The sequence below is a fragment of the Chelonoidis abingdonii genome, chromosome 10 (genome assembly GCF_003597395.2).
Source record: "Chelonoidis abingdonii isolate Lonesome George chromosome 10, CheloAbing_2.0, whole genome shotgun sequence".
Lineage (NCBI taxonomy): Eukaryota > Metazoa > Chordata > Testudines > Testudinidae > Chelonoidis > Chelonoidis abingdonii.
In genome coordinates, this window is record NC_133778.1 from 34,714,056 (window position 1) to 34,741,246 (window position 27,191).

At 39.2% G+C, this 27,191-nt stretch overlaps 1 protein-coding gene across 1 annotated transcript in view; it reads left to right on the top strand.

Moving 5' to 3' along the window:
* CWC22 (CWC22 spliceosome associated protein) overlaps positions 1-27,191 on the top strand; it is a 47,154-nt gene that overhangs the window by 14,366 nt on the left and 5,597 nt on the right. The window contains exons 7-19 of the mRNA XM_032783816.2: positions 5,830-5,998; positions 6,753-6,806; positions 7,631-7,766; positions 7,869-8,075; positions 8,192-8,254; positions 9,265-9,351; positions 10,917-10,998; positions 13,498-13,558; positions 20,943-21,020; positions 22,306-22,458; positions 22,705-22,832; positions 23,760-23,861; positions 23,957-24,156. Of these exons, the coding sequence (XP_032639707.1) occupies positions 5,830-5,998; positions 6,753-6,806; positions 7,631-7,766; positions 7,869-8,075; positions 8,192-8,254; positions 9,265-9,351; positions 10,917-10,998; positions 13,498-13,558; positions 20,943-21,020; positions 22,306-22,458; positions 22,705-22,832; positions 23,760-23,861; positions 23,957-24,156 (1,520 nt within the window). The remainder of the gene's footprint in view (positions 1-5,829; positions 5,999-6,752; positions 6,807-7,630; positions 7,767-7,868; positions 8,076-8,191; positions 8,255-9,264; positions 9,352-10,916; positions 10,999-13,497; positions 13,559-20,942; positions 21,021-22,305; positions 22,459-22,704; positions 22,833-23,759; positions 23,862-23,956; positions 24,157-27,191) is intronic.

The window sequence follows — 27,191 nt, forward strand, 5'->3', positions numbered from 1 at the left end:
GTCTTCACTGCTTCCGCTTAGAAGTTGAAGATTGTTTCATGTTGTCAGGGCAGAAGGCATGACCGTCCCAGTAAAACAAGATTGAGTAAAAGTAGTGCATGTCATATGAAAACAAAAGATCTAGCATGTATGACATTTGCACGTTACAAAAGTTAATTTAGATAAGGTGCTGATTTTGGGTTGGTTACAGTGCAGGAAGCAAAAATCACATTCTGTCTATCAATAGTACTTCTGTGGCCCCAGTCATCTCAGTGCCTCAATCTTTAATGCACCAGTGAGGTAGGGAAGTACTGTTATTCCCATGGGCACAGAAAGGCTAAGTGACTTGGGCAAGGTCACAAAGGAAGTCTGTGGCAGAGTAGGGATTTGAACTCAGGTCTTCTAAATCCTAGGGTAGTGCTGTAATTGCTGAACTATCTTTCCTCTCTGTTCTGCTTGTCCATTTCTCTCTGACATATAAACAGGGAGAATATCTCTGACCTAATAGCTGCTGTTAGATGGCTCACGGCCTCTCCGCGCCCCCCTCTCCCTCCTTCAGCTCCCTCAGTTTATACCTCTGTGTTTTGTCTAGAAAGATAAGTCCTCAAAAACATTTTGAGAAAGGAGAAAAATTATGTTAATCTCAGTTTTATAGTATTAATCTCATGCAGTAGTTATTGCAGGTTGGTATAAACATTAGATATTAAACTACAGTCAGCAGACTTAAAATTAATAAAGATATATTGATATCAGAACAGCTAATCCAGAAAAATAGAGATGCCCTCTTTGGTTTTATGTGAGAAGTAAAAACCTTTTGGTCTTCTCCTAAGGTTGGAAAGAAAGAGAAGCAGAAAAACCAAGAGCAACACATTCTGCCTTGAACAAACGCAATTATTTTATGTCTAGAACGAATAATTTTAAAAATACATATTTTGTTGCTCTAGGCAGACTATAACACCTGCTATAATGTAAATGTTACAGTTATGGTACTCTTAGGGCAGGGGTGGGAAACCTATGGCCCATGGACAGGATTTGGCTTGCTGCCTAATTTCACCCAGCCCTCAGCAAGTCTCTGTGCTGCGGGCCAGAAGCCCTGAGCCTCTGTTTTCTCTCCCCCCCCCCCCCCCACCCCATGTGGGGCTAGAGCCGTGAGCACCAGCTTGCCCCACTGCGATGGGAAGCTAGGGTTCCCAGGCCATTAAAAGTCAGATCGGCTCCTGGAAGCATCTGACATGTCCTTGCTGCCCGTGCGCACAGGTGCAATCAGGGAAGCTCAATGCACTACCCCTTCCCTGAGCGCCACCTCTTCTGGGGACCATGGCCAATGGGAGCTGCAGGGGCAGCGTCTGCGGGCACAGGCAGCATGTACTGTGCAGCGCTGCCTGGCCACACCTCTGCCTAGGGGCTGGACATTCCAGCCGCTTCCAGGAGCAGTGTGAAGCCAGGGCAGGCAGGGAGGCTGCCTTAGCCCGGTTGTGCTGCTGACTGGGAGTTGCCTGAGGTAAGTGCTGCCCGGCCAGAGCCTGCACCCTGAGCCACCTGTCCCCAAAGTAGGAACCCCCTCCCACACTCTAATTCCCTCCGAGATCCCGCACCCCCTCCTATACCCTAACCCCCTGTCCTAGCCCTGAGCCGTCTCCTGCACTCCTAACCCTTTGGCCTCAGCTCAGAGCTCCCTCCTGCACCTTAAAACCACTCATACCCAGCCCCACACCAGAGCCCACACCCCCAGCTGTAGTTCTCACCTCCTGCTGCACCCCAAACTCCTGTCCCAGCCCAGAGCCTCCTCCCACACCCTGAGCCCCTCATTTCTGGCCCCATCCTGGAGCCTAGTGGAAGCACTGAGCGCGCGCGCACACACACACACACCCCCACACCTACCTGTGGGGCTGGATCCACAAACGCTGGCTCACCTCGCTGCAGGGGGAAGCTCTAAGCCTTCGCACAACGCCCCATGGGGCTGTGTGCAGCCCGTGACTGATGTTTGTTTGGGTTTTTTTGTTTTGTGGGTCAGTGGCCGCTATAGAAAAAAGATTCCCCACCCCTGTATTAGGATATATCTACACAGGGATAAAATACCCACAACTGGGCTGGGTCAGCTAACTTGGATTCACAGGGCTGAAAATTTACTGTATAGATGTTCGGGCTCTGGGACCCTGCAAGGTTGGAGGGTCCCAGAGCTCAGGCTCCAACCTGAGTCCAAATGTCTACAAAGTGATTTTTTTTTTTTTTGTTGTTTAGCCCTAAAGTCCAAATCAGCTGACTTAGGCCAGCAATACCATGCTGTGGGGCTTTTATCCCAATGTGGATGTACCTTTAGAGGAGAGGGATGTATTGGGTATGCTTTTTTTTTTAATCTGAAGGGAGGGAGGGATCCAAGGGTTGCAAAGAATCTAAAAAGAAGAAATAACTGTCTAGCTCCCAGGCATCACTTCTAGCAGGAAGTGACAGTAAAGTCTTTGACAGCCTATTGTAGAACAGTTTTTGTTGTAGCACCTTCCTCTCTATGAATTTTATATCTCAAAAACTGTATTTCTTACGGGCAGTGATTATTTTTAAAATGAGTTACATGACTGTTACTAAAATAGTTGTCTAGCCTCTGGGAGTTGTTTGTGTGCTTGTGATAAAGCTTCATCTAGTTTTATTAAGTTGCATGCACTTATTTTAGATATAAAAACAGCACCATTTGGCTTTATCTCATTAATTAAATTGTGACTCCTAAATTGACACACACAACCCCCACATGTTTTTAAAGGCAAATGCAAACTTGGAAAGCCAATTTTTTTTATTCAGCTGTTAATATACAGTCATGATAGTTATCTTTGTGTCGATTTAAGATGGTCTCAGAAGAAGCATAAGGCTAATTTTTATGCTAAGTGAACTCTTGCGCTCATGGAGAGTTCTGTTGAAATGCAAGCAGTCAGAGCTCAATTGAGTGGAGAGCTCCATGTGGGTGCATAGTTCAGATTTCAAGATCGAGGTCTTAAAGGGCAAATCAGTTTTGTATATTACATTTGTAATAAAGTAAGATAGGTAAAGGAATTTTTTACATTATTTTTAGGTTCCATGTCCCACATGCTACAGAGAATGAGTAAATATTAAGAAGAATTATTTTGTTTCTGTGTTACTTAGGCTAGCCAGGAAACTAGAATGCACAATCTTCTTCCACACCATCAATTTTCTGGAACTAGAACTGTGTGAGAACCAGAATTTCAGTTTCATGCAAAATTATTCAATTTTGAAATATTGTTTTCATTCTGAACTGGAACAAAAACATAATTTTTGAAATTTCCTTCAGAATGAAATTTGTGAAAAAAATCTTGTTTGGGCTCTACCATCATGTTTTGTTTTATTTATTTGTTTTCAATTTTAAATTTATATCATAAAATAAATTTCTAAACAGTCATTTTAAATCTAATTTTGTACATGTTCCATTCCAATAGGGTCATTTCAATTTTTTTTTGAGACAATATTGTTATAATCAGCATATTCCCTCTCCCGTAACATTTTAATTTTGGTGAATTGACATTTTCCAGCAGAAAAAAATCAGATAATTTTCAGCAAGTTCTATCTGGAAGGAGATGTTAAAATGAAAATGTGGTGCATTGAGCCCAGTTTTGTGTAATTATTTAAATTTGGTGATATCTCCACTATACACAAATTGTAATCTGCCAATTATACTTCAGCTTAGTTTGAATCAGCTAAATTTAGGTTGAATCTTTGGGGGTTTATGATTAGACCAATTCACAAGATAAAAGTCTCTCTCTAATAACCTGAGACCAGCATGACTCCAGCAAAACTGCAAATTTAGGATAAAAGTTGACATGCAGAACTCTAGCCTGAAAATAAATGTTTTAGGGCTGATGTTGCACTCTTGGACACACAGAGATTCTATTATACTCACCATATGTCCTGTGAGACAAATTAACTCTTTTATTACAGTCCAGCATATATTAGTCATGATAGTTTTTATGTAATGTGTTCAGATGAGTAGCGTGTACTAATATTGTGCTGCATTTGGTAAATGTGTTTGATACCATAATTTAGTGAAGTGGCAAGGGATGGGGTGCCTTTAATCTCTTAGGTTCATGTCAAAACCTTAATTTAGCCATTTAATGATTTGAGTGAAGTTGGAGTCCCTGAAAATGAGAAACTAATAGAATTAGGTAGTGGCAGGCATTTTGCTAGCTGCTTCATAGCTTTGCCAGTGCATTTAAATCCTGACATGCAACAGTACCCCAATTAACATGCTGGGTGTCTTTTGATCTGAGTCTGCCAATTATGCTGAACTGGGCCATGTTGTTAACTGTAGCAGTCTTTAGTGCGTAGGAAAGTAGTTAAAATAACCACTTGATCATCTCCTCTCTGTCTCACTGTTTACTTTCTCAGACGCAATGTTTCTGTCCTCAGCTGTCAGTTCAAAGCATAATTACAGTGTTTAAAAGTTTGCTGGTGCATGTGGGGAAAATTCATAGCATTACAATTTGAAGACTATTCTGGTCTTGCTGAACATCCTATTTTCTTTATTAGTCTTAAACTGGGTTGTGGGTTTTGTTTTGTTTTTTTGGGTTGGTGACATTGCATGAAAACAAGATTTCTGTTCCTGAGAAGTTCATTTGCTTTTGATTATACTCCATTATTAAAAAAGTCATAATTCTGTGTTTATCACAATTAACTGCAGTGGAGATGGCTATTCTGTCACAAATAAATATTAATTCAGTTGAAGAGTAAGGAACAAGGTCAGATGAACTCTTAACTCACAAAGATGGTGTTTTCACACACATTTCTTATTTACTGTAATTTAAAACACAGTAGCAGCAGAATTACTTTTATAAGGTGTTAATGGTCTTTTGAATATCAACCATTACAAAATGTAGTTATGGGAAAAAAAACAATTTATGGTAAGATAAAAAGTAATGATTAAATAGTTCTCATCTAATTTTAGTGACATTTTCTGCTCATTTTTTTTTTCAGTTACATTATATACTTATCACACGCTTTGAGATCATGTTGTTAGCTAGAATTTGTATTTATTTGGGGTAATTTTTTTGTATTTTCTTTAACTATAGATTTTCTATCCCCCCCGCCCCATTTTCCCAAACCATCTTCAATCTTTCACTTTTTAATAAAAAAGGGTAATGAGTTTCTTGCCTCTGATTTTACTTTTTCTAAATTAAGTTGAAAAATTAAAAGCAGAGTTTTTTCTTCTTCTAATGGCTTTTTCCCAGAATGTCATCAAGAGGGGCTTCTGAAAGGATTTCACCTTTAATCTTCATTTTCTTTTTCTTTTTTTTAAAGACTAATTGGAAGTGTAAATCATTCCTAATCTTTAGTAAAAAGTTAGTATTTTAGTAGATAGTAGAAATAGCATTGAAATAATGGTTAAGAAATTGAACTAGGTTTAATTTTCAATTGAGAGGTCTCAATATACAGTAACCATTGTGTTTTATATTTGTACACTTGTCCCTCTCTGAAGTGGCCTACCTGCAAGGGAATGGCTTTTGTAACTTAGGGCTAAGTTAAAAGGAAGATAAAGGTGCAGAAAGAGAGAACTAGCAAGATTAATTTTTTTCAAAGATAAACTGTTCTAGATCTCAGATCATACAATTAATCACTGATTTAAAAATCTTATTTAAGTAAATTGTAATCCTGTTGTTAACATTAATATGATTTAGAATCGGTACTCCAAACATAATCCGTAGTTTTAGTATGAAAATAACCACTGTTTGGAACAACCTTTTAACTATCTGGAACACAGAATATGCTTCTGTTACAATGTAGATGGTGAATGAAATCATTTCATATTTTCGTGATTGGCACTTACACTTTTGTGTGTACTCTTACTTACAGGGGACTGCTGTCTAGATCAATTTTGCAAGCACAAAGTGCCTCTCCAATCTTTACACACGTTTATGCAGCAGTTGTAGCAATTATCAATTCAAAGTTTCCAAATATTGGAGAACTGATTCTAAAGAGGCTAATTCTAAATTTTCGCAAAGGATATCGCAGAAATGATAAGGTATGTAAGAAAAGCTTATGTAAGAACTTAAACAGTGCCACGTGGGGGAGGGATAGCTCAGTGGTTTGAGCATTAGCCTGCTAAACCCAGAGTTGTGAGTTCAATCCTTGAGGGGGCCACTTAGGGATCCAGGGCAAAAATCAGTACTTGGTCCTGCTAGTGAAGGCAGGGGGCTGGATTCCATGACCTTTCGAGGTCCTTTCCAGTTCTAGGAGATACGTATATCTCCAGTTATTAAATTAAATTTATTAAACCAGTGATCCCCCTAGTGTGTTATCCTATTACTGAGTGGTCAATAATGTATGTTTCAAAGGAATGTGTCTGACTACCCAGAATCTGGCATAATATACTATATTAATTGTAGTAGTAGTGGTAATATATCATGGTGGTCTTTTTATTAAACTGACCACATCTTATGCCCTGCAGCTTGACGATTGATAATCTTTTTAACTTCAGTTAATGCAACAACAGTGGCTTTTATTTTAAAGTGTACAATCCTTTTAATAATCTTAAAATAAATGCTTCAGTATCCTGCACTAGTGCTTTAATAGATTCATAGACTGCAGTGCTAGACGAGAGCGTTGTGATCATCTAATCTGACCTCCTGTATCACACAAGCCACAGGACTTCCTGGTGAATTTTAAATTGTGATTTACATAAATACACAGTTTGTGAGGTCTGGTTTTTAGTTGAGAGCTCTTTCAATATGCGAAGAAACTGAAGTATTTTTAACTGTTCTTTATTCGTTTTTCAGCAACTTTGTCTGACAGCTTCAAAGTTTGTTGCACATCTAATCAATCAGAATGTGGTACGTTATTTTGTATTTGATATGGTTTCACGCATTATGGTTGTACTAGAGGTTACACTTAGCAATCTTTGAACAGTAAGATGTTTAATTTATTACTTTTTGATAAATGTTTCTTTATTTAAAAAAGGAACTAAGAGACCATAAACAAATAATATTTGTTTAGGGAAAGCAGGGATCTCTTACGGTCTAGCTCTGCACTTAAGACTACGTGAGCAGATCCTGGTGCTCACAAAGAGCCCCAGTTCTTTTAGTGGAGCTTCTATACAGGCACAAGACTCTGTTCATGCAAAGACAGTTGCAGAATCATTGCCTAAAATAGGACCTAAACAATGTAAGGCTTTATAGGTCAATATCAACCTCTTTAATGCCACCTAAAAACAAACTGGTGTCCAGCAGTTGTTTCGTTTTTCTCCCCTCTAAATAAGCTTTAGCAGTAAATATAAAGGAGAGGAGCATGAAAGGAAGATGCCGAACTTTATTTCTCTAAATGATGTTTGATGTTGTTGTGTGTTCAGAATGTGTTCCATTACCTTCATGATGGCAATGATTTTCTTGCATTGCTTGACTGAACGAGGACAGCCGTATTTGAGTAGTAAAGTGGCGTCCAGTACAAATAAGGTGCAAATATAAGAATCAGAACCCTTATTTGAAATGCTGACTTTAGTTTAGGTGGCTTCCCAGACTGAAACAAGATGTAGCAGTCTCAAGAAGCGTAGTTCTTGGTCAACTAGTATTTTATAACAATAGTGCAATAAAAATGGATCATAATTTTGGAAGTCAGAGGTTCTTGCTTTTATAAAACCCCTGACTTTTTCTCCCTGAAGGCTCATGAGGTTTTATGTTTGGAGATGCTCACATTACTTCTTGAAAGACCAACAGATGACAGTATTGAAGTAGCAATTGGATTTCTAAAGGAATGTGGACTCAAATTAACTGAAGTTTCTCCTAGAGGTATTAATGGTGAGTATAATTAGTTGGAATAATTATCTTTAAATCTGTAGTCTTTTTTTATTAGTATCTGATCACTTCAGATTAGAATTAGTTTTTCTCTTTAATCTAAAGCAATCTTTGACCGCCTTCGCCACGTTCTTCACGAATCTAAAATTGACATGCGTGTTCAGTACATGATAGAAGTTATGTTTGCTGTACGTAAGGATGGATTCAAGGATCACCCAATCATTCCAGAGGGACTAGACCTCGTAGAAGAGGAGGATCAGTTTACTCATATGCTACCTTTAGAAGATGATTATAACCCAGAAGATGTTCTTAGTAAGTGAGAAGTAAAAATTTAATTTCCCAATTTCATTCTGTATAAAAACAAATTTAAGATGAAACATGCAATAATTTTTTTCTTAGTTGAATTAAGATTTTCTTTTATTTTAAAGATGTTTTCAAGATGGATCCTGATTTCATGGAAAACGAAGAAAAGTACAAAACCCTTAAGAAGGGTATGTAAACCAGGTTCATTTAAGCACTCAGGTGGGGTATAAAACTATGAAGCATATGATAGCATTCTAGCTAGTTTATAGATAGTGTTTTGTAGGGGGAAGTGGCAGAAAAAAATTTCCAACAATATTTATTGTTGAGGTAAAAGCCGATTTTAATTTTAGCTGAATTTTTCTTATTGAAATGATGTTGTAGACTGCACATATGCACAATGAGAGAGACATCACTTGTTTTATTACAATACTCCGTAAATATTGTCAGTTACTTACATCCTTGTTGTAGTTGCACAATTTTTAATCTGCCACTTGTGTCCTAAATATTTGTGTAGTAATAATTTAATACACACTTAATACAGATTTTTCTACTGTGTGTTCTTTGGCAACACTTCTGTTTCCAAATGATAATCCTGCTTTGAAATATGAAATCTATTATTTTAAAACTAATATTAGTTATAAAGTAAATGTAAGGCAGCTTTTTCTCCCCAAGAACAGGGATCTCCACCTCTCCTGAGAGCACTGAGTACATTGCTTTTCCTCTTGAGTCTTTGTCACAATGATTTTCCCTCTGCTCCAGAGTTGAGTTTCAACACAGAGCCCTCCATCTCTTGCCCGTGTCAAATCAGTCTGTGAAAGGAATTTTTAAAATAGGTTTTTAGAGAAGTACCAACCAGTTTCCCTCTCCACCAGTTTTTCCTCCTTGTATGCCTGAATTGAGATTGGTGTCCCTATTTTTTTTTGGGGGGGGGGGGGGTGGAGGGTCCTTTTATTTGTCTGTCTATCATATATTTTAATATACCTGTTACTATGGTATCTAGGCCCTCTGGAGTCCCATTTTTCTAAGCTCTGTTTCAGAGTGACTTTCCTTTTGTTGAAGCTTGGTTGCAGCATGTCTTCATGCTTCAGCTTTGTCAGGCTCTCCCTCCCTTAGAACTAGACATATCCTGAGGTATTTGGGGCCACATCTCTGCGTCACTACGCATACAGTCCATATTTACTTTGGAATTTGGTTCCAGAAATTCTTGATGAAGGCGATAGTGACTCAGAAGCAGATCAAGATGCTGGAAGCAGTGAAGAGGATGAAGAGGAGGAGGATGAAGAAGGTAGGAGTATGAGTATAGACATTTACTATTGATCTTTTTAGTGGTAGGTCAAGAAAACAATGTAACTTGCTATATGCTATCTGAAGCAATTGAGATTTGAAGTGTGCAATCAACAAAAATCACATTTCTATTTAAAATTTGTTTTTACTGTTACAAGATTAAATATGCTTATTTTTCTTTTTTCAATTTGTTTATTTTATCTTTGACAGCACTTTGTGCATATTAAGTTTCATTTTTGTTGATTATGCATGTCTTCCCACTGACTCTGCAAGAGGGTGTTTACCAGTTATAGCAGCAGCAAGGCTAAAACTGAAGAGGTGGGAGGAAGTGGGCAGGGTCCCATAGAAAGAGAAACGGGAGTAGGGAGAAATTTATGGCTTTGCATGTTTGATTGTGTCAGTTGCATTCCCGAAAGATCCCTATAAATATAAACCAGAGAGTAGAAAAAAGTGTAATTTTTCTGAAGGAATTTTTAAGAACAGTTCAGGACATAGTATTTGTGCTCTGAATGTTTTAGGGTCAATTTCAAAATTCAAGTTTGCAATTACCTTTCAACTGATTTTTTTAAAAAGGGGAGTTTCTAGACAGGATAACTTATTGTACAGACCATTGTTACAAGTTATTTACTCTAAATAAACAATCGTATTGGTGTCTGTGCATTTTGCAGAATTTCTTATGTAATTACTGAAAAAGATAGGATGGATGAGAATAAGTTTAGATGTTTACTTTGTAGGTCTGCAAAATCTAGAAGTAAAGCTCTATTCTGTTTGTAGAGCAGTGGGAATCCTTTCTTCACCAGCTTGTTACAGTATTGTACAAAAAAAAGTAAACACAAAAATGACTTAGGTAGCAGGCTGAAGAAGAAGATGGTAATTCACAGAAGCCTGTTATCACTTCTACTGCATGTTTGAAAATTCCCATATGAAATAGGATGTTAATTTCCTTCAGAGCAGCTGTTTAGATATTTAAGTCCTTTTTAATTCTGTTCCAGTGCATGACATCAAATATCCTTTGGTGGACATCAAATATCCACTATGGGCCTGATCCAACTACCATTGATGTAAATGGAAAGGTTGCTGTTTATGTCAATGGAAGCTGGGTCTCAGTCTAAATACATACAGTTGTGTAAGTAATTGCCTTTATTAAACTTTGTTTTAAACATTTTGTTTTAATAAATGTTGTAGTTTCTGTTCAGGTTCTGGGCTAAATGTCAGCCAGCCAGCATATGAAAAGAAAATGTTCACTCAGTTAGCCCCAGATCATAAACAGGTGTCTGTATTCTGCACAGGCATATGGTTCTGCCCTTTGTAAAATGAGGATCTTAATATGTGTATCATTGAAAATTGTGAATAACTTGTGAATTTGACTTATTTTAAGCTGTAGTCTCATATCATGCAAGTACCAGTGTTTTGTAAAAGTTTACAGCACCTACTAAATGCTCCTAAATATATTTATACACAATATTACATAATGGACTGAAGACTTACTGAAGACGCATATCTCTCTCCTTTCTTAGAATGTATGTCTCTGCTTCAGTTTGTAAATATCCATTTTTTTTCTTCAAGGACAAAAAGTGACTATCCATGACCAAACAGAAATTAACCTGGTCTCTTTTCGTCGTACAATTTATCTTGCTATTCAGTCAAGGTAAAATGCAATATAATTTATACTGAAAAAAGTGTGTGCATTTGTATGAATTTGTTGAATACATGGTTAATAGCTTTATCATTATCTTAGTCTTATAAACAAATTGAAGAGATGTTTTAAAGCGGGGTGGGCAAACTTTTTGACCCAAGAGTCACATCTGGGTATGGAAATTATATGGTGGGCCATGAGTGTGCATGAAATTAGGGGTTGGAGTGCGGGAGGGGGTGAGGGCTTTGGGATGGGGCCAGAAATTAAGAGTTTGGGGTGTGGGAAGGGGGTCCGGACTGGGGCAGACAGTTGGGGTGCAGGGAGGTGGGGAGGGTTCTGGGGTGGAGCTGAGGATGAGGGGTTAAGGGTGGAGGAGGGTGCTCTGGGCTGGAACCAAGGGGCTCAGAGGGTAGGGGGGATGAGGGCTAGGGCAGGGGGTTGGGGTTCAGAAGGGGGTTAAGGGTGCAGGCTCCAGGTGGCACTTGGAGGGGGTCAGTGGGAGCTGTGGGGGCGGTGCTTGGGGCAGGGCCATCGTACAGAGCCCCCGGCTGCCCCTACCCGTAGGAGCCAGAGGGGGACGTGTCGCTGCATCCGTGAGCCATGTGGAGCCGCGGCATGGAACTGGGCAAGCCCCGGCTCCCACTTCCCAGTGGGAGCTTGAGGGCTGGATTAAAACATCTGAAGGGCTGAACATGGCCCCCGGCCATCGTTTGGCCCCCCCCTGGGCTAGATGAACCATTGGTCTGACCCTGAATGGTCATTCTTAAATTCTTAATTTAGAGACCATTTAGTACATTACAGTTCTAAACTTCCTTTTTGAGTGAAGACTTTTAAAATGTTACACTAGATCATTCTTCTGTTTTATGGAGCACTGGTACAATCAGGGCAGATTGGGGTACGGAGAAGCAATACTTTTGCAGACTCTGCCCACAAAATAAGCTTCACCCATGTGAATCTTGTGTAAATATGCATGTGTTGCTTGGCTCCCTTCCGTTGTTTCTTGAACATGCCATGAGCTCCTTGGGATTGGCTTTTTCATGAGAGTTAAAAAATAACTGGTAGTATCTGCCAAATGCTAACCTCTTGTGGTACCAAAATGAGTCATCGCTCAAAGGAAATTGTACAGATGTGTGATCCTCTCTTCTTTCCTACATGAGGAATGAAATAGTGAACAGTAATTTATTACTGGGCAGCTGAGTTAACACCTTGCAGACATGAATGGAGGCAGTTCATACCTCTCAGAACTATTGTTCCAAGCTCTCTTGAGACCTTCCTCAGGACTTGTCTACCATACACAGTTTTATTGACAAAAGTCATCAGAGCCATGAAATTGATAGCTGGTTCCAGAGCCAGGCTTCTGCCTGGTCTCTGCTCCAAGCTGGGCTGCCACCCAGGCTCTTGACTTGGGCTGCTGCTGGGGCTCTCCACAGGGAGCCCTGTGCCCCCTGGGGTCACAGCTCCCCACTGGGAGCACAGCAGCCTACCAGACTCTGGGTGCGGATCTCCCCAACGGAGGCGAGAAGGCCCAGGCAACTTCCCCCCACTCTGAGCTGGGTGTGGAAAGGCAAGAAGGCCTGGAGTGCAGCTGGGCTCCCGGAGGGGAACTGCGTGGTGTTGAGAGCCTTGGCTCTCAGTCCCCATACTGCCCCTCTTCAGTTGGCAGAAGTTCTAATGGTGAGTACGCGCATCACCAACAGAAGGAGGGTAGTGTGGACATCAGCCACCACTGTAATAAGTGCAGTGGCTGTAAGTCTACCTAATGTAGGCCAGCTTATCTTTGTAGCAGAGAGAGAGCCTCATTGTCAGTTAACTTAGCAGTTTTAGAATTTCTTCACAACATAACAGCATAACAGTAACAGCATTTTTTAAATGAAAACAGATACAAAAGAAGAGATAGCAACTTCAGAAAAGCATACGGGCATGGGTATAAAGGTTACATTTCGGTATTTTACAGGAGTTAGAATGAACTAACATTAGTTTTGTTACTAGACTTTGTGTATTTTCATTTAGTATGATGTAATAGTAATGACTCATATGAAAGAGTCATCTTGTTTTTAGTCTGTCTGCAGATTTATTGAGTTTGGATTCACTTTCAGATACAAAATTGTTAAATAGCAGAATGCTATTGGAAATATGTTAACTTAAGCTTGAAAACTTTTTAAGGAAAGCTGTTGAACACAGTGCTTTTCATGAGTAATTAAAGTGTGGTGAAAGGAGAATTTATTCAGCCTTCTTTAAAATGCAGATCATAGTCCTTGATTTAGACAGCTTTTCCCTATTGTTTCATTTGTCGTCATACTGCAAATACTGATTTCCGCAACTCCCCTTATGTTTGGAAGGAGCTGAAACTAGCATTGCTAGGGCATTTTAACAGCAACAAGTTCAATTACTTCATACTTTTGTCATGCTAAAACACTTCGTACGTTTAACATCATTGATATCAGCATAATTCTGTATGTTTTTAACATAATGTGTACTTAAGGGGAATACAAAACTATTTTTTCTTTGCAGCTTAGACTTTGAAGAATGTGCCCACAAATTGCTGAAGATGGACTTTCCTGACAGTCAAACTGTAAGTAAGCCTTGCTTTTTATTCCCTTTCTGTTTCTTGGGGGAGGATGACGTGGGGTGGGAGTATAATTTAATCATTAACATTTTAACAAAATAAATATTCACGTGATATACACCTACAATGCAATCATGTTACTTATAAAATGGAATTAACTGCCATTACAGTTATTTCTCAATGATCATTATGTAATTTTTATGACAAATACCATGACATTTGATTGGGGTGGAGGGATGCGGTTGGTTTTTCTTTCTCATTTAGCAACTAAGTTAAGCTGTGTAGCTGGGTGGCTGCCCAGCCAGCTATCAAGTGCTGTGCACTTCAGGTGTCCCTTCCCACCACTGTCATGCTGCTCCTGCCCTCTGCCTTGGAGCCCCTTGCCAGCTACTCCCAGGAGCCACCCACTTGCTGTGTGGAGCAGTGCGGGGGGGGATGCTGATGTCAGGGTGTCCCCCCCCACCCTGTACCCCATCTCCACATAATGTGGGAGGGAACACAACGGGGCTCAGGATGGAAGGAGCTTGTTGAGACACAGCAACAGCTGCCAGCAAGCGGGCTTCAGACTGCTGAGTGCTGATCTGCTTCAAGGTGCAGTGTGTGTGTGTCTGTCTCTCTCACACACACACACACGCACAATCTCTCTGTCACACTCCCCTTCTAACACTTATTTGTGATGGTGTTGCTACTTGATACTATTTTCAAAGTGTGTTTTAGTTTTTTGATTGGTCTATGCTTTTCATAATTTTTATTTCTCTCTTATGCTTAAATTTAATTATTTTGAGTAGTGAGTTCTAAAATGCCTAACCTGTCCTGGCTGGAGTAATTATTCCTATGGTAGTTTTTTTAAAATTATATAATGTCTAGGTTTTTTTGTTTCTATTGGTGATGCATATTACCTCGCTATGGTGCACATAACAAAATTCATTCCACACATGGATAGAAAAAATTAGGGAGAACACTGGTTAGCAGTTTAGACAGTTGGGTGAAATTCCTTCTTTTCAATATACATTTTTAATGATAAAATGTCATTCTGTTTATAAAAATGTTTGTTATACAAACTGTTGAAATGTTGTCATTTGCCAAAATGACAAAACTACTACTATAGAACAGCTACAACTTAAGAGGCCAGAGAATATATCTGAAGGAAGATTTTTTAGTACGTTTCTGGATAGCTATTGATTTTATCTGTTCAACTAGAAATTCAACACAATAGCTTCAAAAGATGGAATTGCACCCTGTTTTTATGGGGATGCTTTAAAAAAATTTTTTTTGTTGTTTTCACAGTCTTGTTTGAACAATATGTACTGTATTAAGCAGTCATCTCCAAGTATGGCTGTTTTGGTGTAAGCTTGAAGAGTGTCTGTCTGTCTGCAGATAGTACATCTAAAATCCATTTGACTGCTATGTTTTCTGAAATTGCTGTTTGAATATCACTTAAACCAGATCATGAAGCGGTGGGCAGAATCTAAATAGCCATGTAATTTCCAAGACAGGTATTTAGGCAGTGGTGAGATTGTTCCTCTTTCATGCATTGATCTTCAAAGTCACAATTATGATACCTAAGCTAAGGCTTACTTATCTATTGATTATTGACAATCTCTTTCGAGTCTGGGCAAGGACTCTCTCTCCGATGCTTTCCTCCTGTCATGGTGAGGGTGGTCTGATGTATGCATTCCCAACAATCCCACTCATCAGCAGAATTCTGTCAAAGATGAAGAGAGATAAGCCCCAAGTCATCATGATCGCCCCAGCATGGCCACACCAACATTGGTTCGGCACGCTGATGGACCTGGCGGAGACCGCTCCCTGGCTCCTTCCCAACTGACCGGATCTGATTTCGCAAGATCACGGGAGCCTCCTACACCTCAACCTCACCTTCCTCCACCTGGTAGTGTGGATGCTGCATTGTTGAACCCGCAGGAGCGGACCTGCTCTTAATGAGGTCCAGCGGATGAGGTTCTCCCACTAGGCGTCAGGATAGCATTTCTCTGTTGTGCTCCTCCTTACAATCTATCTTAGATTACCTGCATCATCTTAAGAACCAGGGGCTGACCCTCTCTTCCATCAGGATGCACCTTGCGGCCATCTCTGCTTTCCAGCCACCGATCCTGGGTCAGACAGTGTTCTTGCACATGTTGGTCAGATTCCTGAGAGGCCTCAAGAGACTCTTCCCACCTGTCCAGGCTCCTGTCCCACAGTGGGATCTTAACTTGGTTCTTTCTAGGCTCATGGGCCTGCCCTTTGAGCCTATGTTCTCCTGCTCCCTTTCTCACCTGTCATAGAAGATCGCTTTCCTTGTGGTGGTAACATCAGTGAGACCAGTGTTGGAGATTGGAGCCGCCATATACGATGTTCTATAAGGACAAAGTTCAACTGTGTCCCCATCCAGCCTTTCTACCAAAAGTGGTGTCTTCCTTCTATGTCAACAAGGACATCTTCCTCACAGTCTTTTGTCCCAAGCCGCACAGTGAGGAAAGGAGGCTACATACCCTGGACGTCAGACGTACCCTGGCATTTTACCTGGAGCATACCAAGCCCTTCTGCAGGTCGACCCAGCTCTTTGTCGCGACAACAGACAGGATGAAAGGCCTTCTGGTGTCCTCACAGAGTATTTCCAACTGGATCACCTCCTGCATCTGGACCTGTTACGAGTTGGCACAGGTCCCACTGCCGTCAGTTGTGAGCGTCCATTCGACCAGAGCTCAGGCATCCTCGGCAGCCTTCCTGGCACACGTTCCCATCCGGGACATTTGCAGAGCTGTGACATGGTCTTTGGTTCACACGTTCATGGTGCATTACGCCCTCACGCAGCAGGCCAGAGATGACGCTGGGTTCGGCAGAGCTATGTTGCATACACATCCTTGAACTCCTACCCGCCTCCGTTGGTGCTGCTTGGGAGTCACTTAATATGGAATGGAAATGAGCGAGCAAGCAAGCGAAGAAGAAAAGACAGTTACCTGTTCCATAACTGGTGTTCTTCAAGATGTTATGCTTATGTCCATTCCATGACTCGCCCTCCTTCCCCACTGTCAGATTTTCTGGCAAGAAGGAACTGAGGGTGGGGGGAGCTGGCAGCACCACTTATACCACATCATGTGTTCGCCACTCCAGATGGCACCAGAGCCAGTCCTCTACGGATACCACTGAGGGAAAAACTTCTGGCATTGGTGCATGTGGCGAGTACACGCACCTAACATGGACAGGGCATGAGCAACACATCTCGAAAAACACCAGTTACGAAACAGGTAACTGTCTTTTTCTTCTCCTTAGCCCCAGTTGTCTTTTTCTGATTGGTTTTTCTATAGCAGGGGTTCTTAGCAGCCTTTTTCTTTGAGTCTCCTCCACCCCCCATATGGTATAAAAACTTCACAGCCCACAGCAGCTGTTTTTCTGCATATCCAGTAAATTAAGAGGCAGGGCCAGTGTTAGGGGGTAGCATGCAGGGCAATTGCTCAGGACCCTGCAAAGCTAAGTTGCTCAGGCTTCAGCTTCAGCCCCGTGCGGTGGGGCTTGAGCTATGGCTCTCTGCCCTGGGTCCTAGCCTAACACAGCCCTACTCTCTGACTTACTTTGGTGGCCCCCCTGAAACCTGCTCGTGGACCCATGGCTAAGAACTGCTGTTCTGTAGGATAGAGGTGGAAATGGAGCAGGCATTTTGGAGAGTGCACCTTTATTTTGAGTCTTCTAACTTATCTTTCAACCACCTAGACACAGGGACACTTCCAAGTAGAGTGACTTTTCCATAATACAAAACAAAATCTGGAGCTAAAGGTCTTCACAAAAATAAGTGATTCACTTCACGTGAGACTTAAACTCTAATACTTTCGAAATACTTGGTTACATCATGATTGGACAGGTGTTTTTATTCTGTCATTTAAATGTTGATTACAGTCACTTTTGCATGCAATTTGTGCATTAGTATGTAAAAACGTTTGAGCTATATGGTATATAAATTGTCTGTAAAAAATAAAATTCACTGGCTTTTTAAAGCAAATAATGGACTTAAAAGTGCAGACTGTTGGTGTCATAGGCATTATCAGAAGTGTTATAAGCAAAGAAACTAGTGAAGTAACCTTTAAAGCTATAATTGAAGTTAAAATTGCTATGTGAACTTGTTATCTCTCTAAAAATTAATTTAATCATTTCAAAGTTTGTTAATTTTTAATCTAGACGACAGTTACTCTAGACTTAACCTCAACTTGTTTTGATAACATTAGCAAGAATGTCTTTGTGGGTAAATCTATTTTCATGCATGTGGTTATTCAAGATATTCTCCTAGAAATCATTGTAATATTTAATTAAAATGTTAAAATATTTAATTACTGTAAACCTCAAGGGATATCAGTGTTGTAATTGCATTTAATATGAGGAAAAAATAATTGGTTTTGCAACTCGTGCTGACTTTATTAGCAATGGCATCAGCACTTTGCCCTGTTTTATTGTTTGAAAACTGATTACAGCATTACTGTAAAACAGGAGGGTAATATAAAAAAGTTAATATGCATTTTAATATATCAAGCTAACACAATGTGACTACATTGAAAAAATGGCCTTAAACAGATTTATAAGTTAACTTTTTTTGGTACAGTATTTGCTGAAAGTTATTTGTTTAACACTGAATAGATGTCTTTATTTTTATTAGCTTGTTTTGTGTATTTGAGCTGTGTAATGGGCAAAAATGTTTTTTAGTATTTCATGATAGAAGGAATGGAGTGCAAATGGAAGTACATTACAACAGATTTAATATAAGACTTACCAAATTTAAAGTATAAATCTGTTTTGACTTTTTTAAATTGTAGTTGTATTAAATATATTTATTCTCTATTGATTGGGGGAAATTTTTGTTCTGACTTCTCAGTTTTGAGGAAATAACTATAAATGTGTGTGTTCCGTTTTTCCTAAGATTTCTAATTAGTCTAAAGAGACAAATATTTAAACTAATTGCTAAAGAGGTATGACTGACAGTCTAATTGTAACTTTTAGCGTGCAATCTCTTTTTTTATTTTTCACAAGTCAGACAAGTCATCTTGTTAAAATGTTATGATGTGATCTAAACAGCTAGACAGATCCTTCATAACATTTAGATCAGACATCTCCAAAAATCTACAAAGTTGGCATTTTAAAACATAATGTATTTGGGAACTACTAGCATAATTTTTTATTTTTGTTAATGAAAATAAAATGTTAACTAAATTTTACGAAGTGCAGTATTGTTAAATGTACTGTCCATTTATATGAAAATGTTTGCTTCTGTTGTCTTAATATTAATTATTCTTTATAAATGGTTTTTAAGCTGCTGCCGCAGGGGCAGATTATGGACCCAATTACACAATTGTGCAAGGGAGTAAGGAGGTGTAAGGTGATCCCATACCCCTGTATGTCAGCTACCCAGATAGCAATGCAGAGAAGAAAGAAGCTATATCCCCATTCCCCCATCTCACTTCTGCACAAGTGTACCTTCCCCAGTGGAGCAGAGGGAACTGGAAAGCAGATTATGACTCAGGCTGTGTACACTACCACTTCTGTTGATATAATATATGTCGGTTAGGGGCACCTAAATTATGCTGACATAAGCACCGGTGTGAACAGCACTATGTCTACAGGAGAGCTTCTCCCACCAACATAGCTACTGTTGCTCATTGGGGACGGACTAATTATGTTGGCAGGAGAGCTCTCTTCCATCGCCATAGAGCAGCTGCACTAGAGATCTTAGAGCTGTGCAGCTCAAAGCTCTCTAGCATAGACCTACTCTGAGTCATGATCTCCTGGTCTGCTTCAAGGGGCAATGCAACAGGGCACTCCCCTTGTTAGGACTTGTGGCAAATTCATGATTGAGCCTTATTGTTTGATGTAGCTTTTCTTGGTGTACAGTAATTAAAATGTAAGAAATTTCTGATTTGAGGTGAGGGAAGTCCAGATAAAAACATTGCAGTTACACTTGTTAATCAATTATTCTTCCAAATTATTTTACTTGTAAAATTCTTCAAGAACTCCTCCTTTCAATGATGACAGAAAGTTCTATATAGCAGAATAGAATGTGCATAAAAATATCTAAACTGGGACTGTCAAGTAAAGTGTCATTTTTAAAAAAGCCATATACTATATTTTGACAGTTAAACATACAAGAATTAGAGAAACAAATGTACTGTTCAACATTTGTGTGGTGTCTTTTGGTTTTAATGAACTAGCCCAGATCTTATATTTGCGTTTTTGGCATTGAGAAGAAATTTAACAAAAAAAAAACAAACAAACAAACAAAAAAAAAAACCTATTTTAATTGGTGGGGGTTTTTTTAGTTCTTTTATTTTGTGTTCCTATTGGGCCTTACTAAAACTTAACTTTGGTATCTGACTTACTCAACAGTCCCTTAATTGTAATACAAGAAGGGAATAATTTTAGCCTTATTTGGATTAAATTTGTGGTTAAGAGTAGACATGAATGTGAGAGTAATTTAGGCCTCAATCCTGCAAAGATTTTGGCATCGTCTGTATTTGAAAGTTGTTGTAGCAGCAGCATTGGGGATATGAAAAAACACACCCTTGACTAACATAGCTCTGCTGATATGAATGCTTCCTTCTCCCTTCTAATCCCCACCCACACCTCACTCTCACCCCCACAGATGTAGCTATATCAACAGAAGAGGGCTTCTGTCAATGTAGCTAATGTTGTTTGTGGAGGTGGTCTTCCTACACTGGCAGCAAAAACCCTTTTGTCAGTTAGGCTGCATCTACATTATGGGGTTATGCCAGCATAACTCTGCTAGTGTAGTCTCTGTAGGGTAAATGTACCCATTCACACATGCTTAACGTTGCACAGGAATAGTCCTAAAGAAGTCACTACTCACAAATGTATAGTTAAGCACATGCATAAGTCTCTTTGTAGAATCAACACCTGAAGTTCTGATCTTGAGATCACAGAGCATTCTCAACTGCCATTTACTCAAGGAATTTCACATTTACGCTTGGCTTTATCACTCACTTTCTATGACACCTTTATGCAATAAGAAAAGGATCAGTGCTTTAAAAGTGGTTTCCCTTTGTACAACCCATTGTCTTTTTAATCTTGCAGTTAAATCATAATGTTGAATTTGTGATGACACTTCTTTAGTAAAACTACAGGATTATAACTTCCCTACAGATCTGGACAGGTGGAGAAGTTTGGATAGAGAAAGTTAATAGCCAAGCCCCAAATACCTTCCAAAATAGTGGAAATACAGAAAACTACTGAAATTGACCCCTCTGACCTTTCTTTAGGAAAACCTTTAAGTTCTTGTTTCAAAGATGGCATCCATGCAAAAATCATTCTTTAATATTTTTGCATTTATGGAGTTGATTTCTACTACTACAAAGAATTTATGTAGAGGAATTTTTGTGTTATCTTAAAACAGAAAGAACTCTGCAACATGATCCTTGACTGCTGTGCTCAACAAAGAACATATGAAAAATTCTTTGGTTTACTGGCAGGGGTGAGTTCCACTTTCAGACTTCAGATTTTACAGCAAGAAACATATGCTTTATGTAATATGGCAGTAAAAGTTTTCATATAGGCATCTGATATTTTATGATAAATACGTCAATTACGTGTGGCTCTTCTGTCCTGAAGTTGGTTATATGAGCTGAGGTAGTTGGATTATCCATTAGATGGTAATAAGCATTCACAGTAAATGCAGAATGGGAGCACACTTTTTCCCTGTTTTTTCTTTAATGTTCCTATCTTGTAGAAGGATGGTCCAGTGGCCAATACATAGCAGTAACAGTAATGGAACTACATAAGTGCAAAGTACTATTCTTTGTTATAATTTTCTTGCAACAGCAGGAAAGATGGTATTTTGCAGTTCTCCGTTGTTTCTCCACTTTATTAAGGTTGCTTAGTTAGTTAATTTAGCAAATTAGGATGACTTTACGCATTCCTGCACCTCTCTGTCACTAAAAGAAACAAATCAGGTTTTTCTCTTCGTGTATGTAAAATTGGTTATAACTTTTGTTACAATTACTTAAGTAGCAGTTTTTCTTTTACTCCACCTGTAATCTCAGTATAGCTGACAGTAATATAAGATTACATAAGTAAAACTTTTGATGTCCTTACAAGGTTACTTACAATACAGAAGCTTCATTAATTTCTAGACTATCAGATTTCAGAAAATGTTACTGCTGATGTAGCTGTGCACAAAGGACCATATTTCCTTCTCCTATTATTCACCTAGTACTCAACAATTACCTTATAATTTGCTAGTAACTGATTATAAGAAAGCACTTGGTTCCATAATAATCCTGCATGTTGAAATTTATAGTACTTTTATTACAGATTGCCACTGAAACATATTTCAACGTTCAGGATTATTATGGAACCAAGTGTGTTCTTTCTATTTCTTGGAATTGCTGTTTCTCCCTGAAATGTCTTGACACTAACTATGCTCCCTTCTACTTCTCTAATTTCAAATAAACTTGCAATGATGCAATTAAAAATATTATGGCCTGTGGTATTATATTAAGGGGTCCCACCAGGTGAGGCTATTAGAAACCAGATGTTGCAAGGTAGAAGAAATTACCTTATCTAGTAACATGTCAAATTTGGTAATTGTTTCATAATACAAGATTAGTTTCCTCTGTGAAACTGCGGGAGGTAATAAATTGATCTTTATATTCCATTTAAAGGTATTTTTTCCTTCCTTTTAAAAGGAAAGACTTGTATAAAATGTTTAGTTCTAAGTGTATTTTTGTTTAATGTTCTATTTAATCTGGTTATTTCAGCGTTTCTGCATGTTAAAAAAAGAATACATGGAATCCTTTGAAGCTATTTTCAAAGAACAGTATGATACTATCCACCGTTTGGAAACAAACAAATTGAGAAATGTAGCCAAGATGTTTGCTCATCTTCTGTACACAGATTCACTTCCCTGGAGTGTAAGTAGAAAAGACCTTTGTCCTAGCTTCTTTCTTCAATAGTTAGTCTGTGGTGCTCAGAAATAAATTACAATATATCGTGCTTTGTGTCAGGGATACCTTTTTAAGTCTAGGAACTATATTGCTATAGTGTTGGGATGAAAGATGCTATTTTATGTATGGGCCAAAGGATGAGCTTGAACTTCTAAAAATAAGAATAGAACCGGATGTATGTATTTAACCTGTGTTTTTTCTTAACATTTTCAGGTCCTTGAATGTATAATATTGAGTGAAGAAACTACTACGTCGTCAAGTAGAATTTTTGTCAAAATATTCTTCCAGGAACTTAGTGAATATATGGGACTTCCTAATCTTAATGCAAGATTAAAGGATGAGTAAGTTGAATTTTTACTCTTTAACGTTGTCTTTTGAATGCTTTCACCCTGTAAGAATACATACAGACTCTCCATTTTCACATGAAAGTTTACTAAATGAAAATGCAAAACAAATTATGGCCCCAATTCTGTAAAGACAAACGTGTGCACATTGATGTCGGTGTACATGCTGTGACTAGTCAAAGTTAAACATGCATAAATATTTGCAGAATCAGGGCCTGTATCTTCTTGGTTTTGTTCCACTGCTATTTCAACTTGAATAGTAACTTTCCGAGCTAAAGCACATGTATTTGTATATATCAGCATCATTCCTGAAGGGTGTGGGGCAGAATAGTCTTTTTTTTTTTTTGGCAGAGCCTGAAATATTAACTTTATATTTTTATAAGATTAATTGCTTAATTTTAAGCACAACAAAAGTAAAACATTCTCTTATGTGTGTGTTCCAGTACTGACACAACAGTGAGGATCCTTCTATTTGTTCAGGTTATTTCTTGAGGATCTAAGGCTTACTCATTTTCAGGAGCTGTTCTCCTATATGATGGTAAATGAAACAGACACTCAAAACTCATTGAAGCCCAAACTTTGACCTACTTTAGGACCCAATTCAATGGAATTTCTACATGGAGAGTTGCTACAGAATCAGGCTCTTAAAGTTGTCATAATCTGACAGGGAAAGGCCATCTCTTTTTATAAAACCACAAGAGGCTTATGAAGAAATTTTAAAATTCTGCTAAAGGAACACTTACTTTGTTGGACCCACGAAAGCATTGCTTTTTCATCCATTGCAGTGTCCACAAAAAGCAATGCATGAACAAAGGCTGTTTTTTGTCCTGTGGGATTCCTATGATGTATTTTTCAACAAATGCATGTAGAAATTAAGAATAGTCTGCTGCGTGAGGTTTAACTTCAATGTTTTGTTTTTATCAGAACACTGCAACCTTTTTTTGAAGGATTATTGCCTCGGGACAACCCAAGAAACACTCGATTTGCCATCAATTTTTTCACTTCCATTGGTCTTGGAGGACTAACGTAAGAAATCTTTGGGTTTTTTTGGTCTTAATCATGATTTGACATTGCTTGACTTTTTGTTTAAGGATTGAGACTTGTTTTTTGTTGCTAATTAGGGATGAATTACGGGAACATCTGAAAAATGCACCAAAGATGATCATGACACAGAAACAAGATGTTGAGTCATCAGATAGCTCATCATCTTCCTCAGAGTCTGACGACTCCTCCGATTCCAATTCTGTCAGCAGTAATAGTAGCTCGGGATCATCTAGTGGCAGTGACTCCTCTTCTGGCAGTGGCCATAGCAGTGACTCAGGTATTAAACAACATCTCTCCTTTATCTCATTCTCTCTTTACTGTGTGTACTGATATACTTACCACGAGGAAATAGCTGTAGTTGATATTTAATATTTATTGCTAAATCTGCACTTTAAAAATTCTTATCTGTAATTTTGATAAAATTCTGGAAATCCTAGAAGAAAAGAAATTGCTTTCAGTCCATACAAGGTGACAGGTTTCAGAGGGGCAGCCCTGTTAGTCTGTATTAGCCAAAACAATGAGGAATCCTTGTGGCACCTTAGAGACTAATCAATTTATTTGGGCATAAGATTTTGTGGGCTAAAACCTGATGAAGTGGGTTTTAGCCCACGAAAGCTTATGCCAAATAAATTGGTTAGTCTCTAAGGTGCCACAAGGACTCCTCATTGTTTTTTAAATCCATAGTAATTTTAATTATAGAAGTTATAACTGTTGGGAGTCTGTTTCCAGAGAGTGAAAAATGTGTTTTTGAGGAACCTATTATATTGTGTGCTGTTTACTTAAACTGATGCATCCATTGCATGGAGTTACTATTCAGATTCACTTCCTGATACTGGTTTATAAATACTGGCCAAGCACCAGTGTCTTTTTGGTAGGATTATCAGTGAACTGTAAAGGTTAACACACCTGATTTTTTTAATTATTATTTTAGTACAGGCCTGTCTCATGGCCCTGTCCATTGGATTCCAATCCCTTTTATTTTATTTTTTTGGCTCCTTACTTCCCTGTAACCACAGTTGTGCTATTTCATGTGTCAAACAAGGGATTGCTCAGTTCTCTGCAATTCATTTAGCTTCTTATGCAGATCTGGGTTTCTGAATCCACCTCCCATTCCTATTGCTCAGAAGCAGTATGGTGCGCTGTTATAATAACCAAGGCTCCTGTCCCTTGAGAATTCTCAAAGAAAGATGAAACTTTGGCTGACAATCTGTTGTGCAAGAATTTCATGTATTATTGTAACGGGGCGAACTCACCCCCGCGGTGCCTCCTGCCGGTTGCTTCAGGGAATTAGCTCACATACACAGCTCGGAGCGCCCTCTGCAGGCCGGTGATCCATCTTCTGGCTTCCGCTACTGGTCCCGTGTCCCTCCCTGGACCCCGGTGCCTCCTTCTCTCTGTGGGGTTCTGCCCCCCTGGCAGTAACCCCTTTCTCTTAAGGGTTTCCCCCTCCTGGGAACCCCCACCCCCACTCTATCCCCACTTTGCCTCAGGGTCTTGGCAACTGCCCAGTCATTAGCTAGCCCCCAAGCCCTGGGGCAGACTGCAGTGTTAGCCTCTCATCATCAGCAAAGGGGTTTGGACCTGCTGCCTTGGCCTACCCCTGGGTTGCACCCTGCAACCCCAGTACCTCATGGCCTACTTCTAGGCCACAGCCTGGGGCTTTCCAGGAAGGAGCTCCCCAGCTCCACTGCCTTTCCCCAGCACTGCTTTACCCTAGGTACCTGCTCTGGTTTTTGGCAGCCAGGCTGTTCTCCCTCTACAGGCAGAGGAAGACTTTTTGGGCTCCTGGCTTCTCTGCCCTTTTTATAAGGGCCTGTGGCTCAGTTTGGGGCGTGCCCCCAGCTGCTGCCACTTCCCCAATCAGCCCAGCCTAAAAGGCTGCTTTCTCCAGCTCTGGCCCCTTCCCTGGGCTGTTTTTAACCCTTCAGGGCCAGAGCAGGGATCCACCCTGCTACAATTATAATTAGTATTTTTAATAAGATCATCTTGCTGATGTAAAATCTGCTTTTTAACATGAAGTATAATAAACATTGTTAAGCTAAAATATATCTGCTATTCTAATTTAGAGCATTTAGTCTTATATAGTATGGTGGGAGAGCAGATGATAGCACAGCATGAACTTCTGTAGTTAGGAAGCTTGCTGATTCAAAGTTAATTTGATTTTATTATGATTTTAGTAGCAAAAAATACTAATAAAGCCAAGTACACAAGCAGTATGAATTACACATGTATTAGAAATGCATTTTTGTTTTCTGTTGCAAGCTTACTTTACATAGTCTGAATTGATTGTTTATCACTATAAAGCTATTGCATTAATGATGACAAAGCACTAGTGGAGGGCACAGTTTAACCGGGTCAGAGAGACGTAAGTTCAGCAAAGAGCCAGATGGCTTCTGGATAGACAGCTGCAGCTTGGCTGAGCTGCTTGATAGGAACCAGAGAGGTAAGTCCTTAGTGAAAAACCAACTGATTCTGCAGTCTGTCAATGTGAGCATGCTTTTTTGTAAAAGGACACACTCTTGTACTATATTGTCCTTTTTCCATTCAGAAACAGATAAATATATGCATTTTGATAATCTCTGCGGTATGCTTTGATTATGTACACTAGAAGCAGGAATGTGGCAAAAATAATTAAATACAGTGTTAACTAATAATTCTGAGAGATAATCAGATTTCTTTTTTGTAACTGTGTATTCCCTAATGGTTTAAACATCACGGTTTTGCTAGAAAGCAAAGGCTAATTGTTGGTTGTAACTCAGTTTCTTCACATTTTTGTATCTTTCCGTAGATTATAATGAGGACTTCCTAGTAGTATTCTGAAAAGCATTTCCCAGAGGAATCTATTGTTAACTCTCTTAACAGTGTAGTACTGGTCTAGCAATTAAACCTGGCACATAAATGTTGCTAGGCGAAAATCTCTTGCTAAAGAACAATCTAAGAATTTGTGATTCCTGTGCTGATGGAAGCTCTGTGCATATATAATAGGATATGGGCCAGGAATTAAAGAAATTCCATGTTTCTTAGAACAGAAAGGAAGTAAGCCAGATTTAAAAACATTTTATTCTGGAAAGGGTGTTCTTGGTCTTCAGGTAAATTTCCAGGGTGAACCTGAAAAGAAAATTGAAAATTGCTTCAGCAATATGTTCTGAACATCTAAAGGGAACAGAGAAAGAAGGCACTGAACACATAACAAATAGTGAACTTGTCTTTTACTGTGTGTCCCAACATCTCCCCTGTCAGCTCAGCTGTGACTCCGTATTGTCTGTTGGAGCACCAAGCTTGTTCATAGTCAAATAAGTTAGTTATTTTTTT